Raw genomic sequence first — 22,236 nt, 5'->3', positions numbered from 1 at the left:
GAGTCCACAAGCAACAATCCCTATGTGATCCTGCATCTTCAGGATTTAAAAACAATTCAGTTTGAAACTGTTGTGACCAGTAGATCTAGAAAGCCGGCATTATGGGAAAAAATGGTTGTGTAGACTCACATTGGCTCATGCTTCATCCTTCCATGTATTTTACTAGTTGAGAGGCATCAACATAATGATCAATCCATCCTACTTTTGCCTCAAACTACTGTAATTTATTAGGAAATATATCCAAACCGTTTATTTATTATCTTAATAATTAGTCCAAACAAAATCTAAATCAACTTAAAATGTTTTTGAAACTGTTTGTCAAATACAAGCCTAAACTTGTAGCGAGAATAAAGGTTTAATGACCATTTTGATGCACAACCTTCCATAGAGGCTAACACGATCTTTGATCTTTAAATAGATCTTTGAGATGTAAAAAAGTGCAAAGATGACAAATCATACCAAAGCTTTTTCCACCTTTAATGTAACACATTTCCTGTACAATTCAACTGAAAAACAAAGAAATCGGTTCCAAAAGAAAATCTTCAAAATAAAAAGATGCATTCACCTGTTTGCATTGGTCTGCACACCCTTAAACTAATTTTGAAGCTCCTTTTGAATCAATTTGAGCATTCAGTCATCTTTGGTAGGACTCTATTAGCATGCTAAATGTTGATGCTGGCCTTCTCTACCCTTCAAACTTTACTGAATCTATCAGATGTTCAGTTTTATTTAGTTTTGGACCTTAGTTTTAATTTTCTTCTGGTGAAGCCACTTTCTGATTATTCTGGCATTTAGGGAACCTAAATTTATGTTTTAACCTAAATTAATAGTTTTGACTAAAAGAAATTCCACAAAATACTAAGCCTAAAATCTGCTGTTCTTTCTGGTATAATCATCCCATTTTGGAGAAAAAAAAAATAGTTCAACTAAATCATTATAAGCCCCAAATTAACGAGATCCGTGCCAAAGAGGACTGTATGTAAAGTTAATATTGTTGCAATTTGTTGCTGAACGTTTTTAGAAAACAGATTAAATAAAACTGTTTAGCAAGTTTAATATCACATTTTATAGAGAGTGCTCATGAGAACAGGTTAAAAACATCATATTTACACGGTAACATGCCAAACGTTGGGCAGATTGTTCATCATGCAGTTAGTCGTTTTGCTTGCTGGTTTCCTCCGTCGGTTCAGATACGAATAAAGTCCGTTTACGGTGACGGACATCCCTCATTGACGAAGTTGAGCTGCACTTCCTGCAGGTTCAGCAGGGGCATTTGGGAGTTTGTTGCCATGCTAGAGGTTTGGAGAAAGGGCTGGATGTGTGAGTGCGGATAGGAGTGGGTTGATGCTGGATAGAAGGACTGGGCCTGCATCTGTGGCTCTGTGCCAGGTTCTAATAGATCTACCAGGAGGGGAGTGATGAACGATGTGTGTCCTAATGAAGAGAGGGAAGGGATGGAGGATGAAAGGCAGGGGTGTGACACAGCTGTGTGCTCATGAGGAGAGCTGCTGAGTGAAGGGGGAGCTGAGCGACGAGAGAGTGGGGGAGTGGGACTGATCTGCTGGCAGACAGGAGGATTGAGAGGAGGAGAGATGGTTAGGGAGCAATGGAGGGGATCAAACTGCCCCTGAAATGCCTCGCTTGTGCTCAGCTGAGGTGAGCGCAGGTCAGGGACCAAGACGGAGGGAGCGTTTCGTCTGTCCGGAGAATCCACAGGTGTTTGTTGGGTTAAAGTCGTAGGGCCTGGTGAGCAGCAGCGAGGGGACACGCTGGGAGGTGGAGTCACAGTGCAGGGCATCAGCAGCGTGGAGGAATTGTGAAAGAGAGGTTTGAGGAGGCGGGTCATTTCCTGCAGCTCCTGACTCACAGCTGTTACCTGGCGGGAGAGGACGCACATCTGGGGAAACAGATGAGATACTAAGTAGAAATGATGCAACTTGTTGAACAATTAAGCAAATCAGTGTGCAATAATGAGGTAAAGTCTCATTTTAACCCTTTTTAAAAGCATTTAGAAAAATAATCAAGAGTAGAATGTTTTATTAAAATCTGTCGGTATTGTTGCCTGAAACTGAGCTATTTCCAGGTTTATTTTAAGTTTATCAGAAGTTAGTTCACACAGGTTTGTTCAGATCTAATTGATTTTCAGAATTTCACCTAAAATATAAGAGAAATAAAGCTTTTGGCCGCGTTTTTGGCCAGTAACTACAATTTTTGTTCATAGAGTTATAAATTACGGCTGTACAAAATGTCTGTGAAATACTGTGTCATAACAAAAGAATTTCCCAGGTATTGACCGAATTTTAACATCCATCCCTCATTTGAACTGCATTTTGCATTTACCCAGAGTACCTTAATCTGATTTTCAAATTAGTTTGACGATCTGAAACATTTAAGTGAGACAAAACAGTAAAAACAGGACAAAACTGTAAGGGGGCAAACACCTTTACACAGCTCTGTATGGGCAAGTCATTCCCTGGCTTCAGAAGATCAACAAACGTGTGTCTGAAGGGTGGGGATAAGAAATGGATCTCTGTATTGCATCATAAATATACCACTGGGAGACAATAAGTCAAGGATTGCTCGTTGAAAGTTCTTGGATACTTGAATCAACAAAAATCTTTATTCCTTTTTAAGAAAATGTATCAGGCAAAATCATGTTTTTAGACCAAATACCTTCTAGTGGTGCCTTCAGGAGCAAATCAAACAAGGCGCCTCTCCAGTTAAACAAATGGTTTATTTTTGAAATGCAATTTTACCTCATGTTTGAGCTTTTCAATAGTCTGCATGGTGTCATCTCCACCCCGGGCTCCTGGGTACACATAACACTCAGTGAATTACAAACAGGAAGCTATGAAATGTCGATCAATGATTTATATGTTGTTATTTGTGTTAGTTCTTGTGTGAACCGTCACCTGGAGTGGCTGAATCAGGGCTGCGCAGAAAACTTTGTGTCGCTCTGAGAGAAAAATCAAACCTCTGAGCCGAGGTGGTCTGGTTTTCAGCCTCAATCCCATCCACAAACCTGAAGATACACAGAAAGTTGTTACAATGCCATCGTAAAAGGTTTGGTGTCATCTCAAAATTAGAGATCCTTGTTGGTGAACAAGAATCTAGCTTGAATTAAAAATGTGAATGAGCAATAATGATGATGCAGTTAGAAAGAAGGCCCACATGGGGGCAGCAGAGTTTTAAGAAATCTACACTAAAATCAAAATGTACCTTAAAAACGCAAGAAACTGGGCATAGTACAGCGGAGAAAAGGAAAACTCACTAATTAGATTTAGCACCAAGTCTATACTACATGATAAATAGCAGATGGTCATCATTAGTGCTGTAGTGATACTGTAATAGCAAACCAATCCCACAGAGCTCTATTAAAGTTCTCATTAGATCTAATTGAGTCATAGTCAGAGACTATCAGCAAACACTTCAATTAAATATTTTTTTTTTAATCTTGAGTCAATTCATGATTTAATTCACTCCTATTGATGGACCCAAACAGCTTCTTTACATGGCTGTGAAAACAAAGTCCATCCTTCTGGGAGCAGGAATGTTCTCGGTGAATTTATGCTAATGTGCGAGTTTTCAAAAAAGGCGACAAAAAACAAGAACAGTGCTAACGGAAACATTCCTGTACGGTTATTGTCTGCATAGGAATTCCCTCTTTCTAACCAAAACATTAAATTTAAGCCCTGGATTTCCTTAATGCAAGTTCTATTTACAGTTAAAATCCTCTTAAAAGCAAACATTTGCAAATAGTGTGTGGTTGGAGGAACAATAAAATACTTCATTAGACGCATCAGGTGTACCTGAACTGTTAATGGTAACATTTCATTGCATATTAGAAATATGGCTAAGACAACAGAATCGTCCGCAAAATTTGGAAAAGAGGCCACAAACAAGATAAAGGAAACAAAAGATAGCAAAGTCAAAATTTTTCCTAGAGATACAGCTGGAAGCATAGCTTGCAGGTTTATGGTTAAAGGATCAGTAGTTACACCACCTGGATTTGACAGAGAGAGAAAGTTATCAACTTCTGCCTGCAGATTCCTGAAGAATCAGGTGGTCAGAAATCCCCGACTGACTGTTAAAGACCTGCAGCAAGACTTGTTGGCAGATTACTAACTCTGCTTTGGCACTAGAAACCACTAAGACTTGTTAAGACTTTATAAATCACCCATATAAAGGCTAAACTACATTTTGTATCAGCGTCCTGAAAATATTGTAGCAATGTAAGAAAACATTTTCGCTTTCTGCTCTACTTCAGTTGACCTCCAACCTGCCTCTACAACAATGTTCAAAAACACACCAGAGACTTCCTGCACCTGGCTGAAAATGCATCATTACAGACAGCTTTCCTGAAATGTTGTCCAGCTGTCAAAAGGCAGAGGGTCAGAGGTCGCGCTCAGTGACAGTGAGTATGGACTGTTGGAGAGAAACAGCACACACCTGCATGACAATTACTGGCCAGATTTCCATATATCTGCAGAACCGAAGAGTGTGTCTGTCTGGCTTAGATTCAGCATCTCTCTTCTGTGATTTATTGGATTTATGAAAGGGTGTTAGACCAAAATGAGATTGTAAAACAATAACATAGTGTTTACACATGCAAATGAACTTATAATTTACATTTTCAGGTTTTTAAAATGTACAAGATGAGTGAATCTTGTTACAAAAAAAATCCTAACCCAAATCAATGCTAGTGTGAAATTCAACATAGATATACTAAAACGTATTTAAACATAAAGTTAAGATTCTGGACTGCCTATAAGCTTTAAAGTAAGTTAATTGGCTCCCTACCGAGGGCTGAGGTCCGGCTGCAGGCAGCTGAAGCTCACCACAGGTATCTGCAGGCTTGAGGGTCGAGGGGGCTCACTCATCGGTCTGAAAGGTCTCGGCGGCAGCAGCGGGGACCGTAGTGGGGAGCGCAGAGGAGAGCGCAGACCTCGGCCCAACCTCCCCAGGGAAGACATCTTGGGGAGAGGAGATTTTTCTCCCTCAGATCCTGAGCCCTCTTCGTCCTCCTTGATGGAGGAAAGTTTCTTCACTAGGCCTCCGTTGCTCTCATAGTCTGCCTGAATGGACGAAACCACAAATTAGGGTTACTTTTGCTTGAAAAACTGCTTCCTTTATCATTAACAACTTGCATGCTATGTTTAGCTGTGTCTTTTTCTTAGAAGAATCTTTCAGCAGAACAATGGCTTCCGTTCACTCCATGCTCTCTTTGTTTCTCTTTCTTATTGTACTCCTGGTGTTTAGCTGTGTCTCTTTACTGCACACAGCCCATGAGTGCACTTTTGGTGCCATAATCTTTATATCCTCTGTACTTTCCTATATAAAGTAATCCTTACTAAGTTTACCTGTGTCTCTTTTCTGGATGAAGCTATGGAAAGAGCTACTGCTGAATCAACTCTGTTTTCATTTTCCCATGCAAAGTAGACTAACCCTGGCTCAGAGCTTCAATTTTTGTCTCTCTGATAGATGGAGTCATTGGCTCAATTGAGTCAACTATTATCTTTGTTCGCTCTGTTTTCCTGTACCTTAAAAAGTAGCCCTGGCTCAGACTTTGTTAGTTTAGCTGTGAGTCTGTCCTGGACAGAGCCAATACCAGAGCTATTCCTTCTTTTACCTTTATATAATCTTCCTACTTATAATTACTTTGTGAACTATCTTTGCTTTTTATCCACTATAGAAAGTACAGCTGGTTCAGTGCTTCTGTGTTTGGCAGTTTACTTTTCTAGATAGAGATATAGCAAGATGTTTTGCAGGCACTACGTTTGGTTACTCTTTGTTTTTCTTTCCAATAGAAAGTACTGCTTGCTCAGTGCTTCTGTTTTTAGCTGTGTTTCTTTCCTGGATGAAGCAATTGAAGCAGCTTTTGCTGCTATAGCCTCTGTGTACTATAATCTTTGTATTATTTTTGCTCAGTGCTTCTGGGTTTAGTCGTGTCTCTTTCCTGGACGGAGACACTTTTGCTGGCTTCTATGCTTCTTTACATAACTTTTAACTAATTGATGATGAATGATCAACTGAATTGGACTGTATGTAATTTAATTTGACTCTTTTAAAGCTAGACTTGAACTGTATTTGGAATAGACTAAATTCTATACAGAGTAGTTAAATGAGACCTGTTTGTCTTGCAAAGTGCCTTGGGGTTATATCTGTCGTGAATGGATGCTACACAATTAAGCTAAACTGAAAAGAATCACAGCCAGAACGTTCTTCCGTAGCTTTCTGTCTCTCTTTGTTTATGCTTGGTTACAGATGTGTAGACAGTCATGGAGAACGTTCAGGATGCCTCGCCAGCTGCAAGCTCTTTAAACACTCGGTCTGGGCATTCCAGCACTGCTAGACCCCAAGACAACCCTGAACCGTGGGTTCAAACGTCACATTTTGGTTTCTTTAACTTAGTCAAGGTTAACAAGTTTTATTTATTATAGCAATAAAATGCACCTTCACAATATTCTGGGAATTTTTACCTTACCCCTTCAGTTTTTACTTGCTTTTCCCAATAACAATTAAGAAATATTGTTTCTTTATGTTATCATTATAACTTACAGAAATCTGGATGCTAAATGTTATGCAATATTATTACGCATACTCAACTACTCTTACTGCATCAGAACTGCTTTAATTCTTTGGATTACAGATTCAAGAAGGTGTCATAAACATTTGAACCATTCACAGTAAACATAAGAATTTGTTGTGAATGAAAATCCAACAGCAAAATAACTGTGAATACATTATGGGAGTGAGGAGTTAACTGCCAACCAAACAGGTGTATCTAATAATAGCATGCCATTTCTGTGTGCCACTGAGATATTTTTTAAGCTGTTCTTATGCCTCTAAATGTTACGAAAATAACACATACAACATATAGTGTTATGTTTTTCATAATTTTCCTTTTTATTTCTCCTTCACCATGCTAATCTCATATTTTGAAAGCTTTTGTTTGTATGATTATGGTTGCTGTCACTTCACTTTTTTATCAAATGGGGGAGCTGCTGAGTCACTAAAAGTAAGAGTGAAAGGGAATGAATGTCATTCACAAGAGCTGCATTAGTGCTCATGTCCATTCAGCTTACAAACAGCACTGCAAAGGAGAATCTTCATTCAAAATCAAGCAAGCATGGAAATATTTGGAGTTCTTAGGATGCAAATGTGAGGGGTTTCTTTATGTTTGTAAATCCTATCAAGTTGCACGAAAGCAAACCTGCAGTATGCATATTGTTATGTGCAGACATGTTATTTTTGACATTGTGTTTTCTGCACATTTTATCTCAAAGCTGATTAAAACCCAGCTCTCATTTCTCCCCTTCACTCTTCATCCCTTTCCCCCTCTCACCACCACCCTTTCCCCTTCTCCACCCTCTGTTTGTTGTCTTCTCCATCTAATTCTTGGCTCACATGCCCGGCTTGTATTTATAGATCATAGAGGTTTAATTTTAGCAGAGGTTTGCCTGTGGAGGAGTGTGTGTGTGTGTGTGTGGATACTGTTTAGAATCAAGTGTCTCTATTTATGAGAGCAGCACGTGTCACCTCAAAAGGCAGCGTGCCAAGACAATTCTGACCGTTTGCAGGTGTAAATACATGTGTTCTGTGAATGTAATAATGCATGTTGACATACAGACACTGTGCATGCTTTTGTTGGCTGAAGTATGGCCAGAAGCGGTGTTGGACTGTACAGTAGGGGTGAAATCTGCATCTTTATGCAAGGACAAATCTGCTGGGCTTAGTTATGTTGGTTTATGAAACTGATGTAGAATTCTCTGCAGTGTGTGCACAGTCACATTGTGGCCACTGCAGTAGCATAAAGTTAATAATTTAGTCTCAAGGTGAAGCATGGTTTAAGGTTAGTGTGAGGTTAAGTCTTCAGGAGAAGAATCTAATAGATCTAGACGTGATAAAAACACAACTGACTTTGTGTGTGTTCGCACATGAATGCAAATATCAGCGATTTTCTTCCTCTTTTCCTCCCCTGCCACTTCCCTTCATTCCTGATGTTCTATCGTCTTGTCTCCATCTGGTTGGTGCTCTATTTTTATCCAGTTAGGGATGACCCTGTCCCTCCCCCACCCATTTGACAGCGCTATTTTTAGTCCCTCACCAATGTTGATTGAGGATGCACCAGTGAATTTTCTGCACGTGCGTATATGTTGCTTGTCATATGCTGGCTTCTATGTAGGCAATTCCCTTTTTTGACCTCATTTTAGTTCCATATTTGTTATAAAAATATTTCTATGATTTTTACCCAAATATTAAGAAGATCATTACTGTCTTCAACATACTTATATTTTCCTAATTTCAAATAAAAGGCTTAAAACCTGTGATTCCGTAATAATATTTTATGTAAATTGCAAAACCAGGATTTTTAATGCAGCGCAGCTTTGTTTAGCAAAGATGATGCCACAGCCTGAATGAAATTAGGAGACTGATAGCACTCTGGCAGATATGAAACTAAAGTTAGGAGACCAGCTCAGCTGGCATAAAGATGGGCAATGAGCAGAAGGAGCATCAGGGCAGAAAAGAGTTGGGTTAATAACTTCCACCTGGCTGCTGGTTGTGGCTCAAACGTTTACGTTTGCAAGCCCTTACTCTATGTAATGGGTTTATATTTGTTAAAACTATGATAATATGTTTCATATCTTGCCACATATCCTGATGTATTCAAAATGTGTTCTTTTGTGGTCTAAAGAAGTCCTATCACATACATAAAGTATGCGTTTGACTTAAGATGTGTCCTTGTTTGACATATATTCCAATTCTGATATTGCTTGACCTTGGACTGAAGGTTAAATGCTCTGTACACAGTCTGAGTAGAAAAATCAATAGTAAAATATTTGTTTGCTGACAAACAAATGGCCCATTCCCCTGCAATGTAAGCCACGTCAAGCATTTGGGATATTGATGTGAGTGTATCTTTAACAGTGCAGACAAAGCATCTGCATAGTGCAGCATTTGATAAAGTGATGTGTTTATTGGGTTATTGCTGCAACATTAGTAACTTTTAGGTAAATTTTGCAGCAGTGGCAACTATGTGCAGCATATGTTGCACCTCTAAGTTGTGACAGTTATGCCACAGAATTTTGGAATACAAAACTACATTTTATATGCTTTCGTATCATATGCACAGGAAAAAGATGCAATATATCATCATATCATATCATCACATCTACTCAACTCACTCAAGACTGTGGAAATGGTGGTGGACCTTCGGAGAACACCATCCCCATAGATCCCCCTCACCATCCTCAACAAGACCGTGTTCAGCGGTAGACCACTTCAGGTTCTTAGGAACCACCATCTCTGAGGACCTGAGATCATCCTCACACATAGACACTGTTTGAAAGAAGGCCCAGCAGAGACTGTACTTCCTGAGGCAACTCAAGAAGTTCAACCTTCCACAGGAGCTGCTGATCATCTTCTACACTGCCATCATTCAGTCTGTCCTGTCTTCATCCATCTCAGTGTGGTTTGGCTCATCCACAAAACAGGACAGGTCCACACTGCAACGAATAATCAGGACTGCAGAGAGAATAATCAGAGCTGACCTTCCCTCCATCCAGAACTTATACAGGTCTAGGGTCAAGAAAAGAGCTGCTAAAATCTCTGCAGACCCCACACACCCTGCACATAAACTGTTTAGAGTTTTACCTTCAGGCCGCCGTTACAGAGCACTGTTTACTAAAACCAGCCGCCACAGAGACAGTTTCTTCCTCCAGGCTGTTTCTCTGATGAACATTTAATAGAGTACCAAACAACCTCATACTGAAGTCGCAATTCCACCTTGTATATGTGTATATTGTATATATGTATTTATGGACATAAGGATATATGCAGAATATAACTTATAACGCAAAAAAAGAAAAAAAAACCCAAAGAGCAAAGTGAACCGGAGTCAAGTTCCTTGTTTGTTGTATGTAAGAACTTGGCAATAAAGCTGATTCTGATTCTGATATTTTAGAGCCAGAAAACTTTTCTGAAAGAATGGCCTTTTTGAGTCACAATCTGTAAAACAGGAAGGCACTGCCATATATGGATTATGAAGTTTGTAAGAGCAGCATATGGCAGTCTCAAACAGTAATGACAGAACGGATTGTGTTCTTGACAAAAAGGTGTGGAATCTATGTGTGGTCTTTTTGTGTGACACAGAAAAAGAATAGACTGAACATTTTGCTACAAAAATCATCTTTGCAGGAAACCTAGGTGAACTCTGTGGTAGTAAACACTGCCAGGGAGGACAGATATCTCCTTACTTAACAAAATCAGTCTCTCTTTTAAAACGTGTTTGTCTCAGGTTGATGGAAACTATTGGAATATTGGATGTAGTGGAAGAAACAACCTAAAGCTAAGGAATAAGGACACAATACAGATTACAACCATTAGCTCTAGCAGAGTCAGAAGCCACACTGACTTCTTATGGTCAAACATATGTGAAAACTAACTGCAGAGGGACCCATAGATTTTGAACGGTGTGAGAGACGTGTCCTTGGAAAACTGTTTTGACAGCTACAGTACTGTAGTGCAGCTAAACTCTTAGAAGTAAAAATTTGACTGATTATGTTCTTTTGGATATATTTTGATGTCTCAGCTGTTTGGAAAATAAGGGTTGAAACCTGTGGGCATCAGGGTGACAGTGCTGGTCAGAACTCCAGAAATGTCTATCTAAATGGTGCCAAGATGTTATTGTTTTAAACCAGAGTCAACACAGAGGGCTTTTAAATCCCTGGATAGAGTGCTGGTTAGTTAATTCTCCAGACTACTGCACTCAGACAGCAATTCCTCTGACTTCCTCTGTCTCACTGGACATTCACCAAATAAATCTTCACTTAAGAACTCAAATTTAAGCTAGAGATTTTTATTAGTATTGGTTTTATCTTGGGTTTACATTGTGCTTTGCATTGGTGCCCAAGTTTAGCGTGACAAACATAACATCCCCATTCTTCTGCAACTTTCAGCTCATCGGTCTTGTTATGTCTTTTTTACATTTTACTTTATCTTTCCCGGTGTCAAACATGGAAATGAATATAGATATGGTGAGCTACAATTAAGTCTAAACACAGCTAAAAAGTTTTAAAAATTAAAGCATACGCCCATGTATGCCAAAGAACTGCAAAGCAGTCATAAAATTGTTTGATTTGTTATATCGTTGATTTGATTAGCTTGTAATTGACTAAATTGAGAATACACAACAATTAAGTTAAATATCTGAAGATAATTTGTCCTGCAGGTCTTCATATAACAAAATATTTGTCTGACAAAATCCAAGGGATTAAAACAATCTATATATTTTTTTCATGGTATTTATGCTCTTTGTTCTTCATAGATTTGACCTTTTTATATACCACCAGGTTTCTTGTATTGCATTCTGACATTTATTTCACATATTGAGTCATTTTTGTTCTGGCTGGCATTGTTTCAGAATTAGAAAATCCTGCCCAGCTTCTCCAGTTGATTTGCATTTTTGTCTTTTTTATTAAAGCCATCTCTTGCTCTCCACCTGCTTACCTCCTGGATGAAAGCCTAAATTCGAGTCCACAACACCAAACTGTAGTTGCACTTGTGAGATTGTATTTGAGAAATTAAATAGTAAAATCTGCAAACAAAACAACATTTCAAAACCTTTAAAAATAACTTAATGAGCTTGGCAGTGGTGTTAAAATAATAACTGCCAATATCTTACATTACATTGCTGATTAACTTTTTCTTTTAGTGAATTGTAAAAAAAAAAAAAACAACTAGTCAAGCTTTTAAATTTTTAGCAAAAATCCTCCTATAGGGCCAACTTAATTAATTAGAATATAGACATGGAGATGATCAGACTGTGAAGGAACCCTGGTTGCTTCTTAAGGCAATTAATTCAGCTACAGTTCACGCTTTGTGAATCTCCCCAAACCTCCTGAAATGTTTATCCATGTTGATTGGGCACCTTTTTCTACCATAGTTTTTTCTTCCACTCTACTTCCCATTAATATTGTTAGACACAGCACTCTGTAAGCACTTGAAATACACTACCGGTCAAATGTTTTAGATACACTTTCTCACTTAATGTTACTTCTTTGCTCTCTTAGCATTCTCTGCATGAGCTTCATGAGGTGGTCACGTGAAATAGTTTTCCAAAGAGTCTTGAAAGAACTTCCCAGAGGTTCATTGACAGACGTCCGAAGGTTAATATTTCAGTCATCACAGCAAAGGACGGCTACTTTACGGAATCTAAAATATAAAAAATACTTAAAGTTCTTTTACAATTTTTTGTTTGCTACAGAATGCCATATGTGTTCATTCAATGTTTTGAAGCCTTCAGTGACAATCTACATGTAAATAGTCATAAACCATAGCCATTAAATGAGAAAGGGCTTCTAAAACTTTTAACAGGTAATGTATATCAGCCTAATAGATAGAGACTGAAATAAAAATATTCATATGAGTTTCACTGAAATAAATTAACTTCTCAATGAGATTCTAATTAACTGACAACGCGCCTGCATTTACATCCTGACCTGCTACATTGACTAAATCAAAAAACTGCTGCCACACATCACTACCTTATATTATATAAACATGATAAAAGGAAACTTTGGGACGTTAGTTGAGAAAGGATGGTGTGGTGATGTTTTAATTTTTAAGCCAAGTTTCACCTAAATATTTTGCACCCTTTATGATGCTTCCCTGCAATCACTGCTCTAATTAACATGTTTACTCACAGAGAAAAAGTGACCTAGCTGTTTTTCAAAGGAAGCTAGTCATTCATGTGTAGATTACAGCTGAGATGCAATGCTAAATTTACAGCATCTGAATCTGCAGTTCGTGTCTGTCATCTGTTGGCTGCCTCTCAAGTAGAAGCTGTGGATTCCTCTGCTCCCCCCACAGACCAGATGTCTAATCCTTCTCAACTGCAAAGGCATTGCGTAAAAAAATTTGGAGGAAGAGGAGTTCACAGATTAGAACGGTCCAAGATCCAGAGGATGCTGTGAGCGGTCATGCAGAAGGTAAAAAATAAATCCTGATCACACATTTACAGTTGACAGAAGTGGGATCCAAATCTTAGACCTAAAAGGTGACAAAGCGCAGTGCCATGAAAAATCACTGATATCCATTAGTCAGGAAAGGGTAAAAATGCCATCACTAAGGTTTGGGACTCTAGTGAGCCACAGTGAGAACCATTATTCACAAATAGAGAAAACATGGAGCAGTGGTGAACCTTTCAAGGACAGTTCAGCCAAACAAAAATATTCCTGAGATCACATCAGAGACTGATCCAGGAGGTCACAGAAGAACCGAGAACAACATCTAAAGTACTGCAGACCTCACTTGACCTCTGGGTACAGAAGGCATCTATAGAGGAGTTTCAAGGCAAGGGTATTAAAAAGAGAACATCAAATCAACATTGAAACATGGTGGTGGTAATGCAAAGGTCTGCGGTTGCTTTGCTTCTTTAGGACCTGGACAACTTGCTGAAATTAATTTAACCATGTACAGGTCCTTCTCAAAATATTAGCATATTGTGATAAAGTTAATTATTTTCCATAATGTCATGATGAAAATTTAACATTCATATATTTTAGATTCATTGCACACTAACTGAAATATTTCAGGTCTTTTATTGTCTTAATACGGATGATTTTGGCATACAGCTCATGAAAACCCAAAATTCCTATCTCACAAAATTAGCATATTTCATCCGACCAATAAAAGAAAAGTGTTTTTACTACAAAAAACGTCAACCTTCAAATAATCATGTACAGTTATGCACTCAATACTTGGTCGGGAATCCTTTTGCAGAAATGACTGCTTCAATGCGGCGTGGCATGGAGGCAATCAGCCTGTGGCACTGCTGAGGTCTTATGGAGGCCCAGGATGCTTCGATAGCGGCCTTTAGCTCATCCAGAGTGTTGGGTCTTGAGTCTCTCAACGTTCTCTTCACAATATCCCACAGATTCTCTATGGGGTTCAGGTCAGGAGAGTTGGCAGGCCAATTGAGCACAGTGATACCATGGTCAGTAAACCATTTACCAGTGGTTTTGGCACTGTGAGCAGGTGCCAGGTCGTGCTGAAAAATGAAATCTTCATCTCCATAAAGCTTTTCAGCAGATGGAAGCATGAAGTGCTCCAAAATCTCCTGATAGCTAGCTGCATTGACCCTGCCCTTGATAAAACACAGTGGACCAACACCAGCAGCTGACACGGCACCCCAGACCATCACTGACTGTGGGTACTTGACACTGGACTTCTGGCATTTTGGCATTTCCTTCTCCCCAGTCTTCCTCCAGACTCTGGCACCTTGATTTCCGAATGACATGCAGAATTTGCTTTCATCCGAAAAAAGTACTTTGGACCACTGAGCAACAGTCCAGTGCTGCTTCTCTGTAGCCCAGGTCAGGCGTTTCTGCCGCTGTTTCTGGTTCAAAAGTGGCTTGACCTGGGGAATGCGGCACCTGTAGCCCATTTCCTGCACACGCCTGTGCACGGTGGCTCTGGATGTTTCTACTCCAGACTCAGTCCACTGCTTCCGCAGGTCCCCCAAGGTCTGGAATCGGCCCTTCTCCACAATCTTCCTCAGGGTCCGGTCACCTCTTCTCGTTGTGCAGCGTTTTCTGCCACACTTTTTCCTTCCCACAGACTTCCCACTGAGGTGCCTTGATACAGCACTCTGGGAACAGCCTATTCGTTCAGAAATGTCTTTCTGTATCTTACCCTCTTGCTTGAGGGTGTCAATAGTGGCCTTCTGGACAGCAGTCAGGTCGGCAGTCTTACCCATGATTGGGGTTTTGAGTGATGAACCAGGCTGGGAGTTTTAAAGGCCTCAGGAATCTTTTGCAGGTGTTTAGAGTTAACTCGTTGATTCAGATGATTAGGTTCATAGCTCGTTTAGAGACCCTTTTAATGATATGCTAATTTTGTGAGATAGGAATTTTGGGTTTTCATGAGCTGTATGCCACAATCATCCGTATTAAGACAATAAAAGACCTGAAATATTTCAGTTAGTGTGCAATGAATCTAAAATATATGAATGTTAAATTTTCATCATTACATTATGGAAAATAATGAACATTATCACAATATGCTAATATTTTGAGAAGGACCTGTATTCTGCTCTCAACCATAAAATCCTTCAGGACACATTGATGGCCCTAGTCATTACGTTTGGACTAAAATCTAATTGAGATTCTATGGCATGACCTCAAAATGCTCATGCTAGAAAATCTTTAAATATGGTCGAGTAAAACAATTCTGCAAAGCAGAGCGGGTCAAAATCCCTCCACAGCAATGTAAAAGTTGAATTACCAGTTATTGCCAATGCTTGATGGTAGTTATTGTCACCAAGCGTAGAAACCCAGTTATTAGGTTTAGTGGGCAATTACTTTTTCCACATAGAGCCAAATTGTTGTGGATTGTTTTTTCTCCCTAAGAAATGAAATATTTAATTTACTCAAGTTATCTTTGTGTAAGAAGGTGCACATAATTTCTCATAGTCCTGCATGTGATAGATGGAGTAATCAACAGTCAACCCTCAAAACACTAAGCGTAATTTGAATCACTATAACTTAACGGGTGGAAACACTGAAATTGCTGATTAAAATGAAAATGGGTTGTTAAAGGTCTTAAAAGGTCAACAGGTGGATAAGAGGTACAAGAAAAGCCCTGAAATAGTAACTAGTAAACTGGTTCTGTTTGGATATTCAGGCCAACTCTTATGATTATGTTTCAGCATCTGAAGAGAGTACCAGAGAGCATGTTCAACAAGGAGACAGCCACTGTGCTGAGGTGGAACATACTGGGGGGATTTTATGCTCCATCTGGCTGAGGATGGGTTTTCTCCTGTGTTTCTTACGGGACAGATGCAAGTTTAAGCTTCTTCCTATAGGCTTCACTCTGAGTCACGGCAACTGCTTCCAGAGAAGAAGCAAAGTCTTCCTCACAAAATTTGAATGTTTCCACACTCTAAAACTACAAACTTCAATGTATTTTATTGGGACTTTATATGATAAACCAATAAAATGCAGTTTGTAATTTTGAAGAGAAATGAAAAGGAAAGATGCTTTTAAATTTTTTTCACAAATGAGAATCTGAAAACTGTGACTTGCAGCTACATTCAACCTCCCTGAGTCAGTAGTTTGTACAAACACCTTTTGTTGCATTTACATCTTTTGGGCTACGTCTCTACCAGTTTTAAAAATGCAGGGACTGAGATTTTTACCCATTCTTTGCAAAATACCACCAGCTCAGTGAGACTGGCTACAGATTTTCAGTTTGGCTTAGATTTGGACTTCGATTGGGCCTTTCCAGTATAAATATTCTTTGATGAGTCACTGTTGGTTTGGCTATATGTTTAAGTTCCTTGTCCTGCTCGAAGGTGTACCTCGACCTCAGTCTCAGGTTTTTTCAGGTTTGCCCTGTATTTAGCCAAATCCATCTTCCAATCAACTCCAACCAGTTCTCCTGTCTAGCATCCCCACAGCATGATGCTGTCTCTACCATGTTTCACAATTTTTCACCTAGCAGTTTTCTTTTGGACCAAAAAGGTCACTTTTGGTCTCATCAGACTAAAGGGCCTTTTTCACATGCTTGCTATTTCCCTTCAAGCTTGTGACAAACTGCAAAAACGACTACCTATGGTTTCCTTTAAACAATGGCTTTGTTCTTCTCACTCTTCATTATTCAACTGAAAATGCTTTAATCTCAGAGAACTTTTGGTCAAAACTTGAATAATTTTACAGAAAGGTCTCACTTATTGGCAGCAAAATATAAAGATATGAGTTATGACTTGTGCACAGAACTGTCCTACACACTGTGTGGTTTGTTGTGGCTCAGGTGGTTGGGTGGCCATTTTCCAGTTTGTAAACTAGTGATTTGACCTCAGGCCATTCTAGGATCAAAAGTGTCTTTGGGCAAGCGCCTGAACCTTACACTGACTCAGAGATTTTAATTGTGTAGAAGGAAAAGGAGAAGCGCATCTTATCTGCTAGTCATTAGAAAGAAGCAATATATAAATGTTAGTGTAAATTGATGGGATCAAAACATGTTATGATTTTTTAGAATGTGCAAAAGAATTAATAAATCACTCTATATCTAAACCATATAGATATTTTATTATCTAATTGTAGAGGCATTTTCTAGTTTAGATTTGGATAGAAGCTCCTTATTAAGTGCCACTTTAGCCTCAAGCATGATTAGTTCCTCTGTGGGAGTTCTTGTTTGGTGAATGTAAAATGAAAGTGGAAGACGTTTCATTTCTCACAGTTTAATTTATCTGGTTAAAATGCAGCTCTCGATTGTTGGATCAAAATACAAGTTGGCATCAATCAATTCATAACTTGCTTAAAAGAAACAGTGACTGTTCTTGTATTAATGGTGACCTGGGCAAGCCTTCCCCATACTACCACCCCCAACTAATCACAATGCAGGAAATCGTCTTGGCGGGATAAATCGCAGTGCAGTCCGGCACAATGCATGTAACCTAGTCTACTTGTTCTCAGCAGTAAGCAAAGGACACCTACTCAACATAAGGGGTTGCTAATTCACTATTGACTGCACATGCATAAAACCGTAGAAAACATGTTCTGGATGCAACTCACATATAAGTTATTTTTTTATGTCATTCTTGTGCTCCTCTCCTTTACTGATGCAGCCCTGGGCAACTGCCCATATGGGCTATATATTAAATTGCCACAAGCAAAAGGTTTTCCAGCTATTTGAAACCAATGAGTAGCAGCTATACCTCAGTACTATGTCCTTCTCGCAGGTTGTACGTCAGATCGTGCTGGATCTCTGTGATGAATTTTTGGGTGTAGTCAGAGTAGAGGCAAAGCACCTCGCGGAGCCCTTTGAGACTGATGTACTGCAGGTCGCAGTAGGTGAGGGCCTTCACGCAGGCGTTGGTCTTAATCACTTCCTCCTGGGTGAGGCAGTCAGAGCCGATCAGGTCACCCCGACCTTAAAAGAAGAGACACGGGTACTTGAAGATGAGTGTGAAAAATTGGTTGCGAAAAACGTCTTTCCAGTGAAAGTGCACCTTCTAACCTGGATTCAAACACTCATTGTTGCAGCTGTGCAGAAGAAACTGAACTTTTAGCACAGAGAAACACCTTTTATTGTGTGTTTAAAGCATGCATGGAAGCGTCAGTATGAAGAATATAACAGTGATATAAACTGAAATATTCATACCCTTTTAAATCTTTCCCACTGTCACAGTAAAACCACAAACATTAATTAATTTTATCTGGATCTTATGCCATAGATCATCTCAATGTAGTTTCAAACGTATGCAGCCCCCTTTTAAAACGTCTGGTTTTTATGAAGTAACATAACTTTATCCACATATATTTTGACATTTCTCCTGTACAATCAAAATGACATGTTGAAAAAAGTGCAACCTGTTCATTATAAATGTTAACACTCTTAAACTAATATTTTGCTGAACAATATTTTGATTAAATTTTAGCATTCAGTCTTCTTTGGTAGGCATCTGTCAGCATCACGCATTTTCACTTGGAAATATTGCCCACTCTGCTGTTACTAAAGAATTTTCCACTCTTACAAATGTATGTTGGTGCTCACTGTGACTGTGAGAAATGAAATCTCTTTTTCATCTTCCTTGCAGACACCAGATTATTTTGGGTCAAATAATTTTGGTATTTTTAACTTTTTATACTTCAAAAACCCCAGTTCCATGTTTCAATGTTAACACTTTTTTTATGGTGATGCTACCTCATTCTCTGTCAGAGATGGAGAGTGTTTCCCACTGCCAATGAAAGGCAACCCCACAGCATGATGCAACCGCCACCATGTGTTTCTGAAACATGTATTTAGATCTCTGACTAAAGTATTTTCTAGTTTTCTGCATGCTTCCGGTGTTCCCTGCATGGATTGTGGCAAACTTGAACTTCTTCTGGCTTTCTTGCAACAATGTCTTGCCACCCTTTCACAACAGCCAGATTTGTGCAAAGCACATCTACTGGTTGTTCTGTTGGAAGATTCTTCATCTTGATGATGCTGTTTGTTTACTCATGTTCTCTCAAAACCTCTGAGGCATTTATGCTGAGATTGCAATACAAACAGGTTTTTTACTTATTAGATGATTCTGAAGGCAGTTGGCTGGATATTACTGAGGGATGAAAGAGTAAAGAGGGAGTGAATACAAATACAGGCTAGACTTTACAGATTTTTATTTGGACGGTACTTTTAAAACCATGAATGCACAATGCACCATATTGTGTTGGAAAGCAAACTGGCCTAGTGTTAGTTGGAGTTGCCTGCATTTTCAGCTTCCTTTCTTTGCTCGCTATTTCCACCTGTGCTGCAAACCCGAAGTGGCACTGCCGCAACAGTTTAGTGCACGCCTGCGGTTATGTGAAGTACAACAACTACAAGGAAGAAAAGTAACACATGCATTTTATAATTCTCCCTTTCCACAGAAGAAAGTATTATATGTGCTCGTGTGTGTTTCTGGGAAAACACAGGAGGAGGGGAAGGAGGAAGAGCTCAGTACTGCTGTGTGGTTTATTATCCACATGCCTGTGCATGAGCATCAAACTAATGAGTACAGCATCTATCCTCTGTGGGCAGCGCTCATTTTATTATTTACAGCAGTTAAGCCTTTGGTATCAAAAGCTGCATAGCTAATTTTCTGTCTTTGCTGTGTATGAGGCTGAACTGTTTCCAGGACTGTTTGAGATTCTGTTTGTGCCACTGTATTCTGTTTTATCTGTGATCTGTGGACTAGAAAGAGAGTCGGCGTTCGTGATGTGGAACGTGACCTTGAAGAGACTCTTTTATCTGGAGGAGGAATACTGACACATGACTGCGGCTTTAGCTAGACAATAAACTTTTCAACCAGGGGGGGGAACCATGACTTCTGCTGAAGGACCCTAAAGAGAATGGTGATCAGTATTGAAAATAATCTAATGTGCCTGAATGAAAACAATTCTGCAAAGACGAGTGGGACAAAATTTTTCAGAATACTGAATCTTTTAGGATGTTCGCTGGATTTGCAAACCGAAAATAGTTTTCTAGCGTTAACCCTGATGATGTGTCTGAAAGTGAGTGCCTCCATTAATTCCCACATTCCTGTAGTGTGTAACTTTGTTTTAAGGTTTAAGGGATCCCCCGACTGCCTCAGTCAGACTCCATATTCCACCTGATGGGGTGTGAATTGTTTGCCCAGTAGGACAGTTTAACACCGACATCACAGCAGTTTTTTTAATGCTGAGTGCTGCACTTCATTAGGTTGTTCTTCAGAAAAGGGGTTCTGGCTCTCTATAAAACAATGGATGATCAATGACTTCATAAGTGAGAAATGGCTTCTTTTTCTCATAGGTACTTTTTCCAGGTTGCAATAATTATGCAGAAATGTTTAACCCTAGTTTAATGCACAAGTTTAAATCTATTGTGCATTTTTTTTAACCACTCTGCTTCCACAATGAAGACTAGCAGACAAGCATCACTTGGGAGGGTGTTGGCCAGGTAACACATCCCAAACACATCTAAAATGGTTTTGAAATGCTTAAAGCTGGCTAGTATTCAACATCTGGAATGGTGTTCCATTGCCCTGACCTTAATCCTGTTAAAAAGTAGTGGATTATGCCTAAAAGCCTGATCTCTGATAGGAAACCAACTTATTTAAAATGATCTCCACCAATCTTGGCCAGAAGAGTGGTTAGATATCCAGCCAAAATTATACTACAGTTCAAACTTGTTGAAAACTACATAGAGCATATGCTCAATGTCCAACTTGCTAAGTGACATCGTCATCAACATCCACCTTGTTGCATTTTGCTGACTTAAAGAGGAGACACTCTATCTGTTCACTGGACTCCAGTGGCATCTTACAGTCAGACCATACATCATAGTGCTATTCATCTCCAGATATTTTGTTAGTTCCTTCCACCATTACTATGGTTCCTACAGCATTCATTACACCTTCGTACACCAAGTTTCAAGTTGCTGGTTTTTGAGTCACCTTACTGCCGGAATCTAAGAGGGCTTCTTTGGTTTGGAGTCCTCAACAAAAAAGACCTTCAAGATTCAGGTGGAAAAATGACTCTGATCAGTTTTGGAGGCTTGGAGCATTGAACTCGCACCTGCTTTTAAAAAGGCAACAGACCCAAGAAGCAGAAGAGAAAATCATGGAGCCAACATGGATTTAAGTTTGGCTGCTGTCCATGGTAATACTGAATAACTTGGTGTTTTTTATGACTGTAACAGTAAACAAGTTTTATTTACCCAGAATGGCCAGAACCGTGTTATCCTTCAGAACCTCCATAGATCCTGAGCAGACAAAGTATATCGCCTGAAGAGCGTCGCCCTGGCGGATAAGGAACTCTCCAGGAGCACAGAAGGAGGTCTTGATGATGAGGGAAAGGGAACGGAGACAACCCCTGCTGGCCGATTCAAACAGCGGCAGCTGCAACAGCTCTTTATTCAAGTGCATAGCTATGTCAGCTCTTAGCTCATCTGGGAAGTCCTTCAACAGCTGGAGAGAAATTCAGCAGAAAACTGTCACTAGATGTGCTACACCCAAATCTTCATGCAGCTTAGAGACGTGTCCTCCTTCTGCTCCGTTCTCTGAAGATGAGAACGGAGTGTGGGAGGGGAAAGTAACTGGCAAAATTAAACCTTTCACCTTCCCACATATTCACAACTGATACATGCATCTTGCAGTTTTGGATTGTCTCTGTAAATTTACTGTAATGTTAAATGCTTTGTTGGATCCCGACTGTAGAGTGGATTGAAAAGGTGTTTGCCCCCTTCCAGATTTCTTCTGTGTTTGCTTATTTGTCTCATTAAAAATGTTCAGATCATCAAAGAGGTGTTAATGTCAGATAAAGATAACCTAAGTAAAACAATATGCAGTTTTAAAATACTTGCCATTCAGGCTTGATTACTACAAAACCTGCAGAATGAATGAATCACTTAGATAGCACCTGTCAGACAGCATGAAGTAGACTAAAAGATGTGATGATTCGAAGAAATTGAACAACAGATGAGAAACAAAGCCACTGACATCTAACAATGACATTACTCATATCCAAGGATGACAACCAGTTAAGGATACACCGATATGAAAATCGATATACTGTCACATGACCAAACAAATACCACATGGACGCCTCCTTCCCCTCCCCCCGTAACACGAACACAAATGGCAACAAGAGGGAAAGAAACATCAGTTATTATTATCGGCCCAGTTTTACTTATGGAGCCGATACAATATGTTAATGCAGATATATCGTGCCT

At 39.4% G+C, this 22,236-nt stretch overlaps 1 protein-coding gene across 1 annotated transcript in view; it reads right to left on the bottom strand.

Moving 5' to 3' along the window:
- Positions 1-458: 458 nt before the first annotated feature.
- LOC124861905 (potassium voltage-gated channel subfamily H member 8-like) overlaps positions 459-22,236 on the bottom strand; it is a 73,592-nt gene continuing 51,814 nt past the window's right edge. Inside the window, exons 10-15 of the mRNA XM_047355872.1 lie at positions 21,223-21,472; positions 17,720-17,934; positions 4,801-5,075; positions 2,913-3,022; positions 2,757-2,809; positions 459-1,897 (exon numbers count right to left, since the gene is read on the bottom strand). Of these exons, the coding sequence (XP_047211828.1) occupies positions 1,208-1,897; positions 2,757-2,809; positions 2,913-3,022; positions 4,801-5,075; positions 17,720-17,934; positions 21,223-21,472 (1,593 nt within the window). The 3' untranslated portion in view covers positions 459-1,207. The remainder of the gene's footprint in view (positions 1,898-2,756; positions 2,810-2,912; positions 3,023-4,800; positions 5,076-17,719; positions 17,935-21,222; positions 21,473-22,236) is intronic.

Source organism: Girardinichthys multiradiatus, chromosome 24 (genome assembly GCF_021462225.1).
Source record: "Girardinichthys multiradiatus isolate DD_20200921_A chromosome 24, DD_fGirMul_XY1, whole genome shotgun sequence".
Lineage (NCBI taxonomy): Eukaryota > Metazoa > Chordata > Actinopteri > Cyprinodontiformes > Goodeidae > Girardinichthys > Girardinichthys multiradiatus.
This window is presented reverse-complemented; position numbering and strand designations above follow the sequence as displayed.